General features: G+C 44.6%; 1 protein-coding gene across 1 annotated transcript; it reads right to left on the bottom strand.

The window, feature by feature from the left end:
- Positions 1-345: 345 nt before the first annotated feature.
- On the bottom strand, positions 346-12,593 carry LOC124294665. Its single transcript, XM_046741033.1, has 28 exons — positions 12,548-12,593; positions 12,256-12,329; positions 12,038-12,195; positions 11,612-11,706; positions 11,452-11,525; positions 11,261-11,313; positions 10,920-11,109; positions 10,451-10,819; positions 10,174-10,378; positions 9,931-10,104; positions 9,701-9,852; positions 9,530-9,631; positions 9,337-9,454; positions 7,536-7,668; positions 6,796-7,027; positions 6,516-6,725; positions 6,342-6,453; positions 6,045-6,249; positions 5,750-5,937; positions 4,346-4,507; positions 4,032-4,286; positions 3,689-3,961; positions 3,242-3,618; positions 2,904-3,166; positions 2,625-2,811; positions 2,351-2,542; positions 1,441-1,661; positions 346-765 (listed from the first exon to the last, which is right to left on the bottom strand). The coding sequence occupies exons 1-28, from the start codon at positions 12,575-12,577 to the stop codon at positions 587-589; spliced, it is 4,983 nt and encodes a 1,660-aa protein (XP_046596989.1). The 5' UTR covers positions 12,578-12,593; the 3' UTR covers positions 346-586.
- Between the last annotated feature and the right edge of the window lie 9,465 nt (positions 12,594-22,058).

Raw genomic sequence — 22,058 nt, 5'->3', positions numbered from 1 at the left:
CAATCCGCGAGGCAAACGGTTCCGTGGTTAGCTCACAGATGGCGCCTCGATAATAAAACACGCTGCCGACCTCTATCGACGGTACGGTTCAACATCACATTTCGATTATCGTCCTTCAAATGTTTCGAATATCCGTTAGGCGTTGCAAGGAAACTGTTTTTCTTCTCCCAGTCACCGAAGAAACTCGAATTACTTTCACTGGTAATATATATCATCGTATCGAGTGATATGCCTACAAGTTTCTTCCGCAAGAGAGAGAATAACAGCGGGCTTCAACAGCGTATGGTAAACGTTTATTAAAACAACAAATGAATCCTAACAATGTTGTACAATCCGAAGAGCATCTTCGATACGTAAACAGCTCGTCGACTCTTCGCCCGCTGACCCGCCCATCAAAACATGGGGCAATTTCACCTAAAATCATCGTCGCGATCTGTTCCTTGCGAATGATGTGCATCGATTTGAACTCCAAATCTCTAGATCTACGAACCGCAAGCCGCCCAATAGAACTTCAGGCGAAATTGTCCCGTGAGTATAGTGAAAATAAATTTATCATCGGGGGCACGGGCGACGAGGGGGAGGGGGGCTAAGGCTCGAGGAGAAGGTTCACGGGGGGAAGGGAGACGCTTCCATGGCCCGATATTGCGTAGGGCAGGGACGCCACTCCCTTTATCCAATTGGCACGCTCGCAGCAGTAACATTCCACGCTCTTTAACGTCCCCATGTAGACCGTCGTGACGCCGCCGATTATCAGGAGCTGCCCTCCTGCGGGAGTGAGAGAGATAGCGCTAGAGAGAGGAATTGGTGTTTCAATTTATCGACGCGGATAACACAGACCTGCGATGGTTTTTCCTCTGACAAAACTGAGTTGCAATTTCGGTAGGTATTAGGTACGAATCTATGAAATTTTTTTTTAGCAAAGTTCTATCACGTCAATTTTCTGAGAATTTCTATTTATGTTACTACTAGAGTTAGCTTACAATTTCTGTGTTAATTATATGTATCAATGGTAGTGCTGATATTCAAATATTCATCTAGCCTCACTAGTGCTGTGCGTGGTGATTTTAAGCATATTTAGAGCTACGTAAGTACAGGAGAAAAAGATTGAACAGGAGTTTTGAAGTCTTTTTCATTTATCTCGTCACTTTAGTCATGCTTATAACTAATGCTGTTCAATTTATAACTAAACATTCAGTTTTGTATTCATTATATTTTATGTTTTCATAAAAATTGTTCAAGAATCTGAAAATATGCATATCTTGCATAAAAATAAATAAGTAAAGTAAAAAAGAAAAAAAAGTAGGGCTATATTCAAAGTCAACATACCGAAATAGCTAAAAAAAAGCATCGTTATTTTAAGGGGGAATTAAAAGTTATATTTTGCAGGCCTGTGTAATTTTGATACCCGTGTTTTAACGCAGGTTCTTCATCGTTCCGCACCTATGTAACTCGTCGAGTGACCGTGGCGAGCTATCGCCATGGAAGCCTGCAGGCACCACGTGCAGCCGTCCTGATCCCAGACGTCGATGCTGTCGATGCTTTCCGTCCCGTTTTCCACCTTCGGACTTTTCCCGGCACCCCCGATAACGTAGAGACAACCCGAAACGACGTACATGGAGGCGAAACACCGCGGTGAACGGAGTGCCGCTGCCTTTAACCATCTTGATGTGGGTATGTTTGAAAAAGAATTTTCCGACTGATTACCTTTGTTGCATGAAAAACACGATCCGAACTCAATCCACTTTTCGGATCTAGCGTAGTTTATTCTTGGGAGTAATAGTAATCGCAGTACTGATGCAATGTACTGAACAGAAAAGTTACGACTACACGGAGAAAATAACAGAGTCGGTTTTACTCAAAGCTGCAGGAAAGGAGGAACACACCGAGTTATTTCGGGAAATATACTTTGTAAAATGTAGAATTTATTATAGAAACAGTGAAAATCACTACGAGGTTTAATTTAGTAACGTTAACGTAACGAAATATCAGGGGAAAAAACATAACTGTGCAATTTCTGAATGGCTTTCAAGGAGTTGGGCTTTTAAATATATAAGTATGTTTTGTTTATCATGTTTTATCAAATTTCAGATGATCTTAAAGTTACGAAGTAACGAGTTCTTCCGCATGCATTGTTAAAGTAACGTTACTGCCACGGGTATTTTTGACTAAAAACCTTGATGTGTCCCACTTTTTCTGTAGATTAAGTAAAATCTGCACATTTTTCTTCTCTCCGTGTATACTCACGTATCAATTTGATCTGGGCACTGTCTCAGAATTACGAGTGATGCGATATTAACAACAAAACTGCGCAAATTGTTAATTTTTTTTTTTTGCTTATGGTTGAACTCACAAATTTTCTAATGGGTCATAGCATTCAACTTCTCTGGATAGGGGCTCCTTTTTCGATTTGGTCATTCCTCCAGCGACCCAGATACGATTTTGATACTTCGCACTGGCCGGTCCAATCCGCGCCGTGAACATCGGTCGTACTTTTCGCCAAACGCACTCGATCGGGTCGAACGATTCAACGGTCCTAAGCGCCCTGCGAAAACGCGATAACCATTTTGAATGCCTGCAAGAAGTAACCAATAACCGTAAGACGACGAGGCACTAGCCGTACTGACATCCCGTTCCTGTCCTGTCCACCAATGGCGAACATTTTCCCGTGACTAACGACCAGGCTGAAATTCTGCCTGGGCGTCAACATCCCGGGCTCGTTGAACCAAATTCTACCGGCAGGATCGTAGCTCCAGACCGTTCCAACGACTGGACTTTTCTTCTGGATGTCATCCTCTCTGGGATCGGCTCCACCTGGATAACACAAGCAGCGAATTAATGAATCGCTTGACTGTTTGTAAGAGTCGCGAAGCGCCGAGGACTCAGTTTCGTAGAATATATCTCACCCACTAGGTAGACACGTCCTTTCAAATACACCACGGAATGGTGATGCCTCGGTTCAGGAATCTCGCCGACGAATTCCCAGCTGTTCTCTTCGGGCTTGAATCTGTACATGTCCTTTCCGGTATTTCCGGTGCAACCATACTCCTCGTGTGTATCTATCCCACCCAATACCAAAACCGACTCGCGATCCGGATAGAACAACGAATTTTGCTGGTAATAGTGCTTCGAATGGGAGCCAAGAAGGCTGAGGCTCATTCGCTGTGATCTTGTAAAAGAGATGAAAATCATGTCGAGATCACATCTTTTCTGAATTCTCAAATATATTTCACGTTATACTAACAACTGGCTGTTGAAACCAGAGACACTCTGCATGTAGACCCCTCTAGCTTTCGGTTTTGGTAAATTTTCATTGTTCCCCGTTCGCGTAATTTCATCGTTGAACTCGACGCTTTGGCGAAGAGATTCCCGTGTGGTTTGCAGATCGATGGTAGAGCGTTCCACCATTCTCGGTGAAAACGGATCATCTGTGTCGGTATTTAGCGAGGGTGTAACTGAGCTCAGCCTCTCGTCCCAGCCGTGAAAGAATGTCGGTGATTTTATGGTTTCGATGGGGTTTATGGGCTCGATGAAATTCGTGGAGCTTTTTTCCACTTGCAAATCGGCTTGTCGAGATTTTTTAATACCACGAGGAGTTGGCCGGGGTGAAATCACGTCGAACTGAAAAAGAAACCGAATTTCTTGTATCCGGTGACGTAATTAGACCAAAACCGTCGACCCCGTGGCTCACACTTATCCCTTCAAAGTCCTTCTCCGAGTTCACCCGCTCGTTTTCCTCCGCTTGAAGCTGCCCTGCATTGTCGTTCAGTAATTCATCCTTCGTTTTTCGCGGACTGGGGCAAGACTGCTGCTTGAGGTCGTTTGAGTTTTGCCTTTGAGAATTAAACCCGGCCGACACTTTAACCGGTTCAAGTGGCTTGTGCAAATTCTTTACAATTGGCATAGCCAGCAGCTCCGCAACTCGTTTGGTCTTTTGACGTTCCTCGGAAGAGGTTTTCCTGATCTGAAATGTAGAAGAAAATGATCAATCGTAGCCGGTTGATCATTAAGGTAGAACTCTAAACAGCACCTACTTCGTCGAACCGTCTTCTGGCCTTGTACCCTCTGTAAACTGCTTGAATAGTAGTTGCAGCCTCCTCCTCGGATCTGGAAGACTCTACGAGCTCGACCTCGTATTTTTTATGACGTCGCAGAAGCTGCTGCTGCATCTGCTGATCAAAGTGATGACACTTCCTCTCTGCTGTGTAGACGAGGTGAGGTTGCTGGTAACAGTACAAATGATGCTCCTCCATACCGATTCCATCGTTACTGAGCAGTCTTCCTTCGTCCTAAGAACGGAGGTATTGATCAAAAAATCTTTCTCTAAGGAATCATCTCATGGGGGTACCGTTACACATCCTTCGGGATGGATGCGCTGGAACATCGCTGGCCTATCCATAACATGCTGCAAGTTGTATACTGCCGCGTTTGGCTCTCCCGCTTCGATAAAATTGCACTTGTGATCTCTGGTCTCCGGGCCAATTTCCGGATTTTCGTAATTTTTACACTCCTGAAACATAGGAGAAGCTGTATTGTATCAATAGAGGAGATCGTCATTGGTGTTAATTATTTTTTCACTGAATTAAGTGATTCATGATCGATTCAGCTATACTGAGATTGCCATCTCAAGGTAAGAGTTATGCGCTGTAAGTGCAAACTGGACAAATTTTCTCCGATATCAGTGACATAGATGATAGCCATCGCTACGAAATTTCATACAGTAATTGATGATAGCCGGTAAAAAATATACCAATTTGTTCAATTAATTTGAGAATGTAGCGGCAGTTATAAGGCGGAATTATAGCAGCATGAACTCTGACCTTAGACTATGCCACTGTTCGGGACAACCACTTACAGGCATCCCTGCTTACCTCGAGATTGGATAGGTTTTCTAGCCCAGTGAAGCAAGGCAAGCCAGAGCAAGGTCCTGGAAAAATAATGCAGTGAACGAGCGGCTCGGAATGCCAACATCATCGTCCCAAGCTGTTGGACTCACCGAATTCAGGGAATCCCAAACGGTTCCCAAGGGATCACATCGCGGTGAATCGTGACCAGGAAAGCGTTATTCTCCTCATTCCAGTTAACCTCAATTAAGAGCTACGATAGTCTATTCTTGGGTTAACTTAAACTGCGGAGTAAAGCGTAACAGAGGGGCGGAAGTTGGGAGAGAGGAGAAACGCGGGTTGAGCGAGGACGGGCTTAGCGGTCCGTTGGGATTTTCAATTAGATTACTGTTTGCACTTTCGAGCACAACTGCAACTCTGTTGCTTTCAAACCGTGAACAAATCCAATCAGTTTAACAAGGATTGTTTCGGTAAGTGAAAATGAAAACGGGCGAGGTGGAGATCGAAACTTTTTCTAAAGACAGCTGGAATCGCCAATATCACCATTGGAAAATCCATTAGAATTAGCTGGTCCTATAATCTCAAAGATATTTCGCATGCTGAACGTAAAACTATCTACATAAAGAAGAGTAGAGTGCCGAGGTTTGAGTCGTATACATTCTTATACTGAACGCAGCACATACTCTTTGTACAATCTTTTTTTTTTATCTATGTATTTATAACATTGTACAAGAACGTGGAAATTTTGCGAAACTGGTCGTTTCACGATATCGCGATGCAGTGAACGAATACTGTGGTATGAATAGCAAAGGAGGCGATCACAGCTGCGTTGACATTTCATCTATATCGACAAATTCCTAGTTTTTCTGCCGCTGATTCGCCCTGGGATTCGTTTCTGGCCTACTCACCCCCTTGGCGTTTCTGTCCATACTGCTGAGGTACTCGTTCAAAATTTCTGGCGGTACCATCATGCTGGCCGGTGTTCCGGGTGGGAGATACGCTGGCACTGGCATTTTTGGCGGATTCATACCTGGCGGGTGCTTCGAAAGACTGTTGCGACTTCCAGGGTTGTTATTAACATTATTCGGGATAGCTCCTTGGTCAGACACATGTAACATAATCGAAAATGGGCAAAAAAAAAAAATAAACAAAAATCCCTCAAGTTCAGTTTTTGACGTGGCATTGAATATTCAGAACATTTACCGGATGAGCCTCCCTCCATAGGTGCGTGATTTTGGCCTGTAAAACCCGCACGTGTCCTGGAAGGTGGCGGGGACGGACAATCCTTTGGCGGTGAGCTGGGCGGGGTCGGTTTCGTCCTTGGCTTTCGCGGTGCCTTCAATTCTGGCATCCGGGTTTGCTGATACTCCTCCAAGTATAGTAAAAACTCTCGATACGTGACGTAGTTCTGTAAAAACAAGTTGAAGTACACTCAGGATCATGCAACATGGTTTCGACGAGTCGAAAGTAGGTACCTGAGGTGGATTTAATTCGATTTACCTTGTCTTCGCCAGCCCAGTTTCTGTTCGTTGGTTCCGTCAGACCCAGCAGATCTATCCAGTGGTAGTAATCTTCGGTTTGGTTCCCGTACCAGTATTTTATTATCACGAATCTACGGAAGTGAAATTCACGTTATCGTTCGAGTCGCGAACATCCCGTGACACATGCACTCACGCGAGCCCGTCATCGACCATTTTTTGAATCTCTGGATACGACATTAGTTCCATAAATTCTGGGTTCTCGGGGTTTCGTTTGACGTCAACCAGTTGCCAAGGGGCGATGAGACCGAATCGCACGCATTTTAGAACCTCGAGCAAGTGTTGTCTTCTTCCTTCCCAGTCGTGCATAAGCCAGCGTACGGCCGACATTAGGACTTCCATTTCACTGGAAGAATAATAGAGCCACTTTACAATTGGATGAATTCAAATTGTATTCCCACTGACGACGGGGTTACCTGTTAACGCAGATATAATTCGAACGCAGAAGCGAGCACAGCTCTTCGACCGACAATTCAAGGAAATCCTTGGTGCTCACAAGCATTAGGAAGAACTTCATGATCCTGGGGACCATCAATTCCATTACCGCGGTGTTTCCGATCTTCCGCGATTCTAAGTAGAGCAGGAAGGCTGTATCCTCGCAGAACAATTCATCGTTGTCAATAAAAGCCCAGCACTGTTCCTCCAGCTCTGTGAACCGTAAGCACGAGTTATCGAGCGAACCATTAATCTCATTTTTCTACTTCCCGAACCTCGTATTCCGCAGCGAGCTAGTGTTAGAGGTGCATATTTTTACACTACATGAATGCGTCGTCGTCCAACGCTGACATTAAAAGACGAAACAAATATCACGTGAAGCATTTACCATTGTTATGAGCAGCGTTACTTCCAGCCGCGTTTCAGTCTTCCGTATACTTTATACAGCCGGTATGCAAAATCTTCTGTGGAGCAGAATGGGTTTGGAAAACCGCAAAGTGCCCACACAGAAAAGTTTCAAACTCTCGAGAACATTCGGAAACAGGTCTGCTCAGCTAGACGTAAAATGCCTGTAGCCATCTAGAGAACTTACACCAGCGAGATGCATCTCTTGAAAACAATGCACCTTGCTAGCAGTTTCGTGGGCATTTGGCTGTGGCCTGTGACTCTTATCTTTGCCTGACTGGTGAAATTTTATACGCGCTTTGTGTGCCATACTGACCTTTGACTCCGAGGTACTGAGCAGCTGTGAAAATCTCCAATATATTGTCCCTTCTGAGTAGATGGCAGCTCTCGCAGGTTGGGCTGATCATCCAGTCGTATATTATAGAGAACGCCTTCGACGTCACGCTGCTCTGCATTTTACTTATGTATTACTGTATCTGATTATTTTTTTTTACATCACTAAATAAGAAATTGTCAGTTGAATATGAATATTAGATCCCTCAAAGCGCCGCCGTTATATTCGCCACGTTAATTGCTTCTTCGCTGGATGATTTTCAAGGGATTAAGAAAGTGAAGATAAGAGAATAGTGAACCTCTTTATGAACAGTATTCAAGACGCTCTATTCGTCGTTCGGTAAATGGAGTTAAATATAGCCAGGTAGGGGATAAAACGGGTCCAAGGTCAGTTGGCGCTGAGCCACCGATAGGAGGGCGAGAAAGAAAGATGGAGAAGGCAGGACGGGGAAAGCCGCTGGGGGATGCTGACACAGGGGATCGGGGATGCTTGTATCTCTGCCCCAGAAGTGTAGGGGCCGCTCCTCCCCCCTCCTCGTCTTCGCCCTCGTCCCCTCGTTCATCCGCTGACTGTGCTCAAGTATTAGATATATCGATTTCCTGTCCCCTTTCAGCCAGCCGAAGTCCTCAAGACACATTATGCTTCGACCGCGATAAGCGATACATTCCCTTGCTTCGGTATGCTCTTTGGGCTTCCACCTCGCGCACAATACGTGCGGGCTATTGTAATGAAATCGAAATACCTACAAGCAAAACAACGCGAGCGAGTCGAGGGAGGTAGGGTGATCGCTGAGGAAATGGTTGGTTTTTGCGATAGGGTTGCGTGTAGGTCGTGCGGATCGTTTCTTCGAGTCATCGAAGGCGGTGGTAAAGAGCAAAAACTGACACAGTGAACTCCGTTGGTCGACTGGGGAGATGTCTCGCAGTATGGGGCGTGGAAGAGAAAAGATTTTAGGTCGATGGGGCGAGGCGAGGTGGGTATAAAGTAAAAAAATTGCAAGTCTTCGGGACCCGGAATAAAGTACCGGGTGGATTAACGTGCCGCAAGGGTTTTTATACCTGATTCTGGAAAGCTCTGCCTCCTCCTCGTCCTCGGACGGGTACCTACCCTAATATAATATATTTAGCTGGATATAAACCATTACTTTCTCACCGCCGACGCCACCTTAGTCAACCTGACTGAACCACCCGTCCTCCCCATTCGAGCTATCTTACTGCCTCCACCAGTACCTAACCCCGCTTGCCCTCGGTTGTATCGTTTCTCGCAACCACATCCCTCAGCAATAAATAGCAAAGCTCCCTCTACCATCGCAGTTTCGCGTGTGTGGCACTCTGATAATATTAAGGCCAGCAATGAAGTGGTAAAGTGGCCTAAGGTCGCGCTCGCGACTCTCGGACTATGGGAGGATCTGTTTGAGAACGGTTGATGGATAAAAAAAAATTGCTCCCTAGATCTCACGATAGCTGAACCTGGAGTAAATAAAATTTAAGAAAGGATCCTGCCTATGTACACGAGGTGATGGTAAGAATTGATTCTTGCAACATATTGGAAACGAGTAAGTTGACAGTGTTCTAAATACTGTTTTTGCAGTCGTGACATCCGATCGGCACCGTTTAATCTTATACTCTGGGAGGTAGAGTCTAACGTAATTAAACTAGGGATCAAATTACGGGAGACTGGAAGTAGGGAACTTTCATCGTCTCGTAATTTGCGTTAAGTAGACTTAAGGATACGCTCATATACTGCATTGGCGCTCGGAGCAATGAGTTATGATCAAACTCACCCCGGTTAAATCGACTTCTTTGTAATTCTTTTCGTCGAAAAATGTACTGTAGCTTTGTAGAACCAAGAGATGACAGTGGAACTCGTCGTGGCCGAGTCGTATTATGCAATCTGCATTCCTGCACACGATATGTATAACGCAAGGGTGGTAAAGAGAAGAAAAGAAACGCTACCGAATTCGAAACCAGACCCACTTGTAATTCGTAATACGTCTCGCCAGTTCCTGGTACAGATCCGTTTTCTCCGGCAGGATTATGTTCTCCCAGTCGATCGGCTGCTCCCCGTTGAAGCCCAACCTAGATCGAACCACACTGTCACTCCCACCGTAACCGGACTACTCAATAACATAACAGTCTGCAACTAACGCTGCCAGGGGTGTGTCGTTGGTCGGCATCGCGTGCGAGGCTGCCCCTTGATTGGAGGGATGCTGGTCCATCTCACCGTGATGATGCGTGGATCTGTGCGGCTGGGTTCTCGGCCTGTATTCCCCCTCGATGTGGGACAAGTTTTGATGGACCTACAGTAGCCGATATATTCGAGGGTTCATTCGCTTCTCACAAATTGTACAGCATCGGAGATACACCGCGGATCTCACCTGGAGCTGATTAGCTGTCGAGTGACTGATTCCCGGAGGTGGCTCCTGTCCACTCGCGTCCACACCCGACCTTCCAACGTCAACACCCTGTCGACTCAGCTCGGCCTTGACATTCACTTTCGTATGCCTGGGATCCGCGACAAGTACGCTAACCTTCTTCGACTCGAACACGACCTAAAACAACTGTACGTCTGTTTCGAGCCTGTCTTTACGACGCCGGAAACAGGCGACACGAATTCGAACCTGGTTTGGAATGATCTTCAAGTTTCCGCTGGGCGTTGCCTGAAATGGAAATACCCGCCTTGCCTCGTCGCTCTTAACGTCGATCAATCCACGACTGTCACCGTTTTCTTTTGGAGGATGATTTTGCATGTGTTGCATCAGATAACTCAGATTGTGACTTCCGTTCATGAACGGGTGCGGCTCTGCACTGTTTTGTCTTCCCAAACTGCGAGAAAAATCGACGAAATAAAAAATGCGAGCACTAAGGATACGACCAGCAATTGACTCGTCAATTTACTTGGCACGATGAGCCATTTGCCTTGGAGTACAACCGGGTTTATCAAACGGGCGACATCGCCCTCTCGCTCGGTGATTTAGACTTCCTGCGTTTTCCTGTGCGATTCTGGACGACTCGCGATCCTTGACACTCTTGTCCAAAGCAACCGTCGACAGACGGGAAGAAGTCTCTTGACCTTCGCAACGTCGTTCCTGAACTCTCACACTCTTTAGTTCCACTGGGTTCCGCTGAATGGACAAATTACGACGAATCTCCTCTGTCCTTCTGCGCTGTCTTCGCAGTGCAGTCCTCTTGTGACGAGTCGGTGTTTTTGACGGTAGCGTCTCTGCGGTTTTGGCATGGGACTGAAGTCGAGACTGAAGCTTGCCCCTGTGGAAAGGTCGGTCCAACTAATCAGTAACAAATCATCGTCTCATCTATCGTTGAGCTCGACCATTTTACCGGGAAAATTCCGCGTCCTCCGTCTTACCTAGGTGGGCAAAATGTAGGAGAGAGGGTTTGGGCCACCGAGTCCTCTGAATGGGAAACCCTGAGTTTGGGTTTTGAAGAGGGATCTGGCGTAGGCGCAGGTAGCTTGTTGTGGTAGAGAACAACGACGCTACTCTTGCTGTTATCTCCCTTCGGGCGGGGCGAGGGCTCCGGTTTGTCTTCGGGGATAGCTACACGAGTTTTGCGTCAATGCGGTGTGAGAGCAAGGGAGGGAGGGAGGCAGGCCAGCCGAGTGAGGAGATTTAAATTCATGAGAAAATACAATGGGGGAAGAATCGAGCGTTAAATTATATGTAAAGACTGTCTTGTTCAGAAGCTCACCCTTCTTGCTGTGCTGTCGAATCGCCTTGATGATGCGAGGCGTTCCCTTCCTCCTGCACGAGTAACAAGGAGACCGTTATTGAAAAATTTCCAACAACCTCTTGCTCTTACAACTCGAACCTTTCAGGTTTATCATAATTCTCGCATTAGACTTGGTCACGGAAGTTTGAGGTTAAATCTTTCATAATTACCAAAATCTCAGGTCGGATTTATGCGCGGCTCTTTCGTCGCTCGAATATCCCGTTTCCGCAAAAGTCACCTGGTGCTGCAAAGATAACAGACTCTGATCTCAGACAAAAACTGCTCGCACTTTGTACCGATTGCGAGACAAGATCTCCATCCATCACCCACCTCATACTTGCTCGTGTGCAATGCCTTTCCGGAAACACATTGAAGACTCGCTGCTCGCTGCAGAGAAATGTTTGACGACAGGTCGTCCTTGTGGACTGAAAGAAATCTCTGGATTATAACATCAGTCGCGGTTTCACTCGAAGATAAATGGTCTCGCATTTACTCCACTCGATTTCTTTTTAGAAGCGTGTTTTATTTTTTTTAAGCTTCGGGAAAGGGAAAAAAAAGTAATTGCCAGAAGAGTCCCAACGGAGAAGACATCAGTTTTGGAAGAACAAAAACATGTGTATATATATATATATATATATATACACATTTGTTCATCATGACAAAAACTCGCGTGTGAAATTGAGACACGTACGCATGGCGCATCCGCAGAGTAGATAGATTCGTTCTCATATACCGACAGTAACTTACTTCACTTACGTGATTTAGGCTTGGTGGTATTCTCGGGTGAATTTCTAGCTTTCAGAAGGCGAAATTCGTCGAGAAGATTTGGCGGATGAGACTCCTCATCTGATCGTTTTACAACAACTCGTCGTCGCGCGGCGGCAGTTCGAGTTTTATCGTGATAAATCGGCACCCTGCAATGATGAATCCCTCCTTAAGATCCGGTCGTTTCTTTCCTTCGACCTGGCGCTTACCTTAGATTTAGTAGATCGAGATCTGGGGTGAGTAACGATTCCTCTTCGGATGACGTTGACGTGTCTAAATTATCCTGCGGAGAAAATGAGCGGTGTATCATCATCGGGTTGGTAATTCGCACTTCGATTTCACAGTTTCAAGTGCCATTCGAAGAGTCGGCAAAAGGGTGAACGGAGTAGGAGGAAAAAGGCACGGAGAGAAACTTCCCCGTCTGATCTTGTTCGGTCAAAATTTACGAACGAAGTCGAGGCGAGTTTCCTCGAGGTATGTTCGGGGTGAAAAATAACTCACGTCATAGCTGCGTGGGAGGCCTTTTCGCATGATACGTATCACATCGACTTTATCTTACGTTCGAACCGCACCGTTAACATACCACAAGACACCGACACCTCCTCATTAATCAATCTATCATTCAACCTCTCCTCTTGAAAGTCTACTCGTTCCCGCGCTATGTATAATACAATAATATCGCCAAATCGTTTCTTGGGTATGAGAGAATAGAAGAGATTAATAGAATGGAAAAAAAAACACCAGAAAAAAATCCCTCGGGGGTAAGAAATATGTTGTATAAATGAATGCTATGACATTTAAAATGGCCAGAACATTAGTAAAAACTGTGATGTTGTGTCGCGTCTGTGTTGGTGTGTATAAGTGCCTGCGGAAATACCCTTAGAAACCAAACACGCGACAGTTGAACGTACAGGTGTGAACATAAAACGCCGATCCCACCGGCAATTGAGAATCGCTCGTCAAGTTCAGGTGCCGATTTTTATCAATTATCATTATACTAGCTTCAACTGCGAAAAAATGTCATCAAAATTCCAGCGTCACCTCGTTACAAATTTAATCAATAACATAAATTCTCGTCCATACCTTCATAAGAATACCTACGTGTAAAACGTGCGAAAACATAATTGCTTGTATCTCACAAAAAATTCCGTGAAACGATAGAAAAAAAATAAAAATTTAATCCACCGATTAAATTAGATAAATCTATCGAATCGTCAAGTTTTATCGAAAACTGAATGTTAATTCCAGTACGGTTAGAAAACTCCCTTTAAAAAGTGAATAAACGCAGTCACACACATACGTCCCTGAACCAACAAGAGATGCAGTCGTCGCTGCGCATTGATTAATCCCACAAACGATGTGAAATCTCGCTGGATATGGTAATCCTGGAAAGTGTGCATTATATTCCTGCAGCCTGTATTCGCGAGAACCGAGAACACGGCTAGGGGCGCAAACGCCGGCGTCGAGATGAACGGGGGATCGAGGGAAAGGCAGGCGGGACAGATACCATCGCCACACCGGCACTCGCGCGCCCTTTCGGCATGAGGCCGGAATCGGGGGGTGGATGTTGGGGGGTGGCGTGGGTAGATAAGGGGTGGTTAGGGGCAGGGGGAGGGGGAGGGGGTGAGAGCTTCGGGGGTTTTGGCGGCGGCTCGTGGCTGCATCGATCGGCTCGAACCGTCCCGGTGACCTCGACCCAGTACCGCCACCGCCTCGAACACGCTCCGCACTCCACGGCCCGCCGACCCGGGTCAGTTAGCACCCCCGTCAAAACACGCCGCAGCCCCGCGCTGCAGGCAGAAGGAAGCTCTTCGAACCGGCGCTTTCCCCCCCGCAGCACCGACGATTCGGCCCTTCCACCCTCCCTGTTGTTTACCTCATTTTTACCCTCCGACTTCTACCTCGCGCAGCGAGGCTACGGTTTTGATGATACAAAAACGCTTGTGAGACAAAGAAGAAATTATTTTCAGCTCTGCGAGGGGTGGAGGTGGAAAAGTGGAGGGGGAATTGACAGGATATCCGGGGATTGGCTAGGGCCGAAAACGGACTTTCCAATTTTTGAGTCGATCAACCGACCAGCACAAGTCAGCCTTGAACAACTTTTTATTGAAACATTAGTTTTTATCTTGAAGGGATACTTTTAAAGTTCATTCGAATTAACTGCAGATGAAGATGAAAACCAAACGCATGGTGAAACGAAGTCGGATAATACTAATTTATTCGCAAACTGACAATATGTAAATTATGTCGATAGGAAAGTTTACTTGTACATTTCGATACGTAAACGTGAAGGTGTATTGTATTTTCGGGAACACAAACGTCTTCCAAAATTTAGTCACAGATCGAAACTCGAGTTTTTAGAATAGATTTGTATCAGCAGCAAATCGATTTTAGATTGTAAAATTGAAACCGATTTGACCATCCCTTGAAGTGATAATAATCAGGGGTAGCTAAACCGGAATAAATCTGACTTTCAACTTCGGCCTTCGAAAGAAAGTAACAAATGAAAAATGCGAATTTCGTACCATCCTGTCCCGTTTTTAATATCGTATTATCATCGGCTTTTCAGGGCAACGCGGTGAACACGACAAAGAGACGCGCGATGCTCGTCGTTACGGGAATGGAAAATTAATTGTGAACAAGTCGAGAAGATCGCAATTATTATTGTTCCTCGTTACACGTCGTGCTGCAACGCCGAGCTGTCACGTTATTTTACTTTATCTTAGTGACTCTTTCCAGGAGCTCGTTAAATATACGACGACCAGATCTCGTCGAAGAATGGGGTATAAATTTTTTTCAAACTTCCTTCCGTCTTTATTTTCCATTATTTTTGTACAAAACAAGCTCGAGCAGAGGTTTCTTCAACGCCAAGCCGTACGCCTCGGTAGCAAAAAGACCATCTCACACAGGGTTGTTGTAGGTACGTGGAGCATGCTCCGCTCTATTTATAAGCAACGTGTAACCGCGCATAACCCTTTGTAACCGACTTCGCCCGTCGGTTTAAATATAATATGTATATGTATTCGTTGTGTACGACATCCAGGCGCCCGGATGAATACGGAATGAACCCACGCTTATATGTGCTGCAGCATATCATGAGAGGAAGTAAAATATTCACTCTGTAGCCAGTGCATACACAAGTTTACTCTGTTTCTTCTTTTACGCATGCAACGGAATTCCCCGATGACGCAGATATCCGAGGTGAAGAAGGAAGCGAATACGAGGTTACGCTGCGAGCCTGCTCGAAATCGAAATGAAAATCTCTGAAAAACGTACAACGCGAATGAAAAAAAAAACGCGACTTTATTTTCCTCGATTTTTTCGTTTCCAAAGAGGAACCGGAAGGGCGCGGAAATTTGAATGAACCGCCTGCGCTCCAGTTCTGGACCATTCGTAGACCCGAGTTGCCAAGGTTACGGCTCGCGTCACGACCCTTTTCCTCTTCTTCTCCCCCCCCCCCCCCCCCTCCCGCTTCCCACTTCCCACTTCCATCGTCCTCTTTCATCCTCCTCCACTATCCCTCCTCGTCCACCGATTCACCCCCACACTCTCGACACCCACGCGCCATCTCCTCCCACAGGATAATGGTGTAGGTATATTCCCTCGTAGATATAGACACCAAACCCGTTTCAATTTCCCTCAACATGCGGAGCACTAGCGTTTTTACCTACCCTATATAGGTATATATACATAATATAACGTGGAAGCTCGCAAGCTTCCGTTATTCATTTTCTACCAATTTTTCTAACCACTCCGATTTTACAATTCGGATGATAGAATCGAGCGGATTTGTCGAGAGTCAACAATTCACCACTTGGTTCGTATAACAGTGAGATAATTTTTCGAAAACTGCAAAATACCAGACCAAGAATGAAGTTGAAACTTCGCGGAAGAATCGTAACTCGTTTATCGCATTAACGTGTAATTATCACTGCTGACGATGTTCTAGCGAACGAAAGAGCGAATTAATGTCAACCAATTAATGTCACCGTGCGATATTCTCTTTATATCAAGTCTCGTGTAATTTATTGCAAACTACGTATCGCAAAAGTAATTACCACGTTTAATTTGACTAACGATAAGTAAGGGTGTTTCGTACAGCCAGACCTTGCAATAATCTTTGTCAGTTTGATACGGACGCGCTGGGCGTTGATTGAATAAATTCAGACGGGAGATGCGGCGGGTAGAAAGTTTGAATTTAATTATAGGGGGCAGCATCCTGTTCATGCGGCCTACGCCATGAACCGGAGGGTATAACTTTTTCAATCGAGCAATGATGTGGCGCATGTACTCGGGTCTGGGGGCGTTATTATATCGCGTGTAGAGCGGCGGGATCCTCGAATAAGAAAAAGATTATTAAAAGACAAAAAGGGAAAAAGGAAACGACACGAACAGAGAAAATTACTTATCCGAGAACGTGGCACACGGGACGTGGAAATTTAATCTGCGAATGGCGAAGAGGGCAGAGCTGCAGGACGCGGACTTTCAGACGGAAATGAAAGTGGGTTGACACCGTCAGAGCGTTGCGTTGGGTGTAAGACGGAAAAGCGGGGCAACTCGGCGGAATGAAAGCAGGAACGGGATGAAACTGGACAGAGATCTGAACGTACGAGGACGGGATTCTCCTTCGTAAAGCCGGGCTTTATTTTCGTTAAGCGAAGTGCCGCAGTCCGGCTGGAATATTCAATCGCTGCATCGGCTCGATTTATTTTTCACGTCGTCAAGCGTTATCGCCGGCTTCGATCTTCGACCTGGAATCGAAAACCGGACCAAATAATCGCTGCCTCGAAATGTCGCAATGCAGTTTGTTGTCAACGATCGTGAGATATCGGAGCGAGAATTGAGGGGGTGGTGGTACGGCTTGGACGGTCTAAAATCATACAGCTTTTTTTTTCTTTTTCGTAGAAAATGAAAACACTTGGAGCAATTTCAGTTTGAGAGCTTTATTAATCGTAGTTTCAACAACATTTTACAATTTCTTCATTGAAATTAATAACAAAGCGGTTCGCCTTCGCACCTCTGCACTTTCTCGCTTTCGAAAGACTGTAATTTCTCAACTAATGAGAACAGCGCAGAGAGAAAGAGAGAGAGAGAGGAATGGAAACACGCCAAATCAAACGTGGAATAAAACTTCATCCCCGGTGGCTTAATATCGACTTAAACGCGCTTGCGCGACCTTTACATATAATCTTAGAAGTGTTCCAAGAGCTGCTTCAATCCGCAAGAAGCCCAAGCAAGTACGTCGCTCGCGATTATATCATACACTGAGCTCTGATATCCCCGCTTGCCAATTACGACGATATCGCAAGGGTGGATTTCAATTCCGTTGAATCGCGTGGTATCGTTGTAACAAGAGTTGATTATGTCTCAACACAGCTTATGTGGTGAGGCTGCTAAAATTACCTTCGCGAATTGAGACTCTGTCATACTTAATATTCACGAATTTTATAGCCGCAGAATTTATGGCAAACCTCTGAAAATTGATACAATTTGTACGCGTTGCGAAGATTATTATGGTACAGGATTCATTTCATGGCACACCTTAACCTTTAGAATGTATTAAACCATGGAATAACAAATACTTCGAGGGTCAACTCAGTCTATGTCTTAAATCTCTCTTTATAGTTAGCCTCTCTCTTATTGTCTTATCATATTTCCAAAGGTACGTGAATCGCACACTAAGAAGCTTTTTCCCGTATTGCAAAAAGGATCCGGAACTCTAGGAACCATCGAAAACTGATGCAAGGGCAGGAAAGAGGAGCAAGCGAAGCTTAAATTTGGGGCAGAATACGAAGAACTTGGTTGCGATTAAGTTGAAAAAACTGGGTGATTTTCTCTCCCTTTGCTTTCTTCTTTTCTCTTCGTTTTTCTTTTTTGTCAGCTTTTGACAGATGGGCACCGCACACATTCAGGCGGGAGAACATTTATCACTAATGCTACGCGAGGGTTGCGCCTCTTCTGCAGGGCAAAGATGGCGACCGCAGTCCGTGAGAAAGCGTAGCCGGTTCACGATTAGGAGTATAACGAGTCTCCCCGGAATTTTCTTGAAATTCAAATGCGATCTTTCCCTGCGCCCCGCGCCGCCTCCTTATACTTTTCCCCGTTTTCGCTCAAGGGATCTGTTTCTTTTTTCCCCTCGCTTTATACTACATACCTACGTATACCTACGGCAGTAACGATCAAACTTTGCGGCAGTGTCCAATCGTGTTGGTACTTGGTACTTGGTATAAGTGAAGAAAAAAATCGCATCAGCACTTCTTCGGTGATTTCCTTCTCCGAATCGTCATTCGTTTTTCGAAATAATTCCTCCAACGTTTCGTTTTCTCCCTCGACGTTTTCCTCTTCCCTCTCATTCTTTCATCTCCATTTTTTTCAACCCTTTTCCCCAGGCAATCCGCCTCTCCAACGGCATTGTTCGCTACGTTTCCAAAAACACAACGCGGGACGAGATGTTTTATACCGACTTTTATCGAGCTGCGCGTCGGGAAATTCGCGTCGTCGAGGCACCGGCGTTTCGCCGGGTCCTGGTCTTGTCCTTGGCCCATATTTTGTCGCGCATTTCGAGCCACGTGCGGATTCATCATGCGCCTGAATTTCCGACATTTTCACATACGCGGTGATAAAATTTGGATTACGCTCCGCTGCATTGAACCCACCGTTTTGAATTTTCAAATTTTGAGTTTCGATTCGTAATCGGTGACCCAAGAAACCCCCCAATACCAAATTTCATCTAAATCTGTTCGATAGATTTGAAGCACCCTTGCAAGGGTTGAATGGAGAATTCCACCCTTTGTGGGGCAAGGCTTAGAGTTGAGATAGAAATTTGACAAAATTTTGGAATCATTTTTAAATTGCGTCAAACCGATTTGGGGGGTGAGCCGGTCGAAATTAAAAACTTACTTTTTCAAGGACCACCCCCTTGTACAATGTAATATACGTATATGGCAGAAAAGTTGCAGGTATCCGTCGCGCGAAACGCGGGACAAGAAAGGAAACCGTAATCGCTTTTCAGGTTAATCAATCATATAATATCTGAGCCAGGGTCGCCGGGATTCTGCGGCATTGCAGGCTTCGATAAAATAAATCGGGAAAAACGGGGGCGGGATAACGGGAGACGTTGAATCGATCCTGCAGGAGGCGAAATGAAAGGGAGGATCACGCCGATCGGGACGATCCTCCCAATATCCCCGCTCTTTTGTTCGCGGATTTATCCCCGCCTGTGTGTGTAAAAAGTTATTAATTTTGTACTTTCATTATTATCTGGTTTTTTCTGGACCTCGGAAGAAACCGGACAGAAAGAAAGAAGCAAAGGGACCTGCATCGACGTACCTGACAACGAAGAACAGAGAGAAAATTTTTTCTTTAATTTTTGGCCTGAAACGTCGGTTTAAATATATTTACGATATGTTTAAAGCGGTCGGAAAGCTTTCCAAAAATTTTGCTTCATTTCATGGCGCAGAACACGTTATTCAGCTGCGAAATTCATGCAGCGAAAATTTGGCCATTGGTGCTTCGCCGCAGTTATTTGAGTGATTTATAGGTAGAAGAATCGCATAAAAACGCAGCTGCAGCAGATGAACGATTTTAATTTATTAAATTTCCAAATCGTTCATCCGTACGGAGTTTATTTTATTTTATTTTATTTTTGTTTTTTTTTTTGCAGAGTGTCGATAAATTTTTAACGTATAATATAATAGCTGACCGATTCGTTATCGGTGTATATCATACGTATATATAAATGCGAGAGAAATATCGAATGAAAAAGTGAAATAACACCGAGCCAAAAATATGGGGTGATATAAAAAAAAAAAAGAAGTAACTATAGATGACAAAAAGCATCCGATCGTAGAGCGTTGCGAGTATAATCCGCGGCACGTTTGAGCTCCAATGTTTTTCCGATTGAAAAACGCGTTTGGTGAGCGATGACGTGCGAGTTTGAAATATTTACCACAATTTTATTCGCAAGGTGGAAAAGGCTGTAAAGTGAGCCGCTAGCCGCAAGCAGAACCGAGTGAAATGGATTTAGCGTAACTCAAATCGTGGCATTGTTGTTTCGGCTTTGCTTTCACGGCACGTCGCAAACCCGATGAAATATTAATGGTCGTAGTTCAGAGCTCACGCCAGCTGACATTTGTTAGCCTCCTCGAATCTTTAATTCTTGAACAGCCGTGAACATTACGAGCTGACGATATCAAGCACGATAGGAAGCAACCCCTTTATTCGAACCCCCCTGATCCTGTCGAAAAAACGGGGGTGAGTTGAAGGATTCATCAAACGTACAGTCCAGTCAAAGAGCTGTAAAGACAGAGATGTGATGATACGAAGGTTCGAAAGCGCAACTGGAGGTAGTAGAGTTGAATTTACGTGAAACGATGTTCGTTTGACATAGAAAAAATGTTTCGAAAACCGTGAATTTCGGCGACAATGTCACGGTTATCGATGAATTTGAAGAGATCCCGTTATCGAGTCATTTCTGTAAAGAAAACATCGCATCGTTTTACCGGTTTTAACGAATTAAGGTTCATTTTTTACGTAAATGAATTCTCTCACAAATTTACAAAATCAGATTTTAAAGAGTGGTGGAGTATTTTTTATCGAGACATTGGTAAAGTATTCATCTCTTGTGACAATTTCGCTAATCATGTTGTTGTGATCAATTGAAAAGTCTAACTAATTTATCAATTCTTTTACAGTTGTGGCTTATTATTATATTAATTATTATTTTCGAATGAAAGTGATTTAAATGCAAAACTGAAATTTGTCTAGTTGTTATTTACAATAAACATTTGAGAAAATAGGTAATTTTTCTTAAAATCCGATATATCGTTCTGGTTTCTACAAAAACAAACTCTATCTAATAAAACTATGTTTCCTATTTATTAGCTGCGTAGAATAAATCGAAATTTGACATCTAGAATCCAGACTGAAAATCCGTGTTGACCGTTGTAATTATACGATCGTACCTAAAATATAATTGTTTGTTATTTAAAAAATTTTCCATCCCAACGGAATATTGTTCAAACTAAATTCAACTCGACGAACTTCAGTTGCACTTTAAAACCTTCGTCGCATCACGTTTCCGTCTTTAGCGTTCTTTCACCGAACTATACATCCGGCCCAGTCTTAGTATGGGCGAAAAGCTTTTTCGCGCCCTTCGACCCCGAATTCACTCTCGACGCGGCTGCAGGCTTCGGTTGAAATTGAAAACAGGCACATTATACCCTGTACGAGTATCGTATACTTGAAATTGTAATATCGCGCGGCGAGGCGAGCTGCGAGCTTCGCTTCGACGGCGGCGGCTTATAAAGATCGCCGACGAGACGCCGTCGCGTTTCAAATATACATATAATACCAAATTTATCGACTCAGATTAGAGACCGACCAAGTAATCGCGGGATGCCGTGTATTTTTATGCTAATTCGGTGCATATTTATTACGCGATACGGTATAAACCGTCTGCCTTATACCCACCTGTACCTGGCTTAAAGTCACGCTCGGAACCTTGAACCTTCTATTTAAGCAGGACATTTCACCCCGAGGTAGGAACAAGGATTTCCTCGAGCTTTTTTGTATCGATACGCAAGGAGAAAGGATTTCTCCTCCAAGCTGATCGAGAGAGGCAAGAATTTTTTGTTAATTTTTTTGGATAACGAATACTAGATTTACGTAAAAACAACGAAAAATATTTTCTTACCCGCCATAGTCTGCGGAATTAAACCCGTGTTATTTTTTATTTTGTTTTTTTCTTCTTCTACGGTTTGTGAGAAACCAGGTAAATTCTCGAGGTGTAACTCTTGCGAAATTCTTCGCGTTTCTCAGATAAATTCTCCCATTTTTCCTTCTCTTCTTCATGCCGTAGAAATTTTTTACCAGCTAAACTTGCTCGCCCGAGTTTCACTGCAGCCAACCGCGTAGTTTCCTCCGATTTATATGCGGCAAAGTGGCCTCCGAGCGACCTGCAGGAGCATTTGGAATTTGCATACGGTGACGGTTCTGGTACAATAATAAACCT

Source organism: Neodiprion lecontei, chromosome 5, assembly GCF_021901455.1.
Source record: "Neodiprion lecontei isolate iyNeoLeco1 chromosome 5, iyNeoLeco1.1, whole genome shotgun sequence".
Taxonomy (NCBI): Eukaryota; Metazoa; Arthropoda; class Insecta; order Hymenoptera; family Diprionidae; genus Neodiprion; species Neodiprion lecontei.
The sequence above is the reverse complement of the archived record's forward strand: the minus strand, read 5'-3'. Positions and strand labels throughout refer to the sequence as shown.

Bases quoted from the DNA above. Each gene is read 5' to 3' on its own strand.
- LOC124294665 (XM_046741033.1), bottom strand. From the start codon at position 12,577: ATGCGAAAAGGCCTCCCACGCAGCTATGAC. The intron at 10,379-10,450 runs GTAAATTGACGA...TTTTTCTCGCAG, and splicing joins CAAATGGCTCATCGTGCCAA to TTTGGGAAGACAAAACAGTG. The intron at 6,454-6,515 runs GTGAGTGCATGT...TCACTTCCGTAG, and splicing joins ATGGTCGATGACGGGCTCGC to ATTCGTGATAATAAAATACT.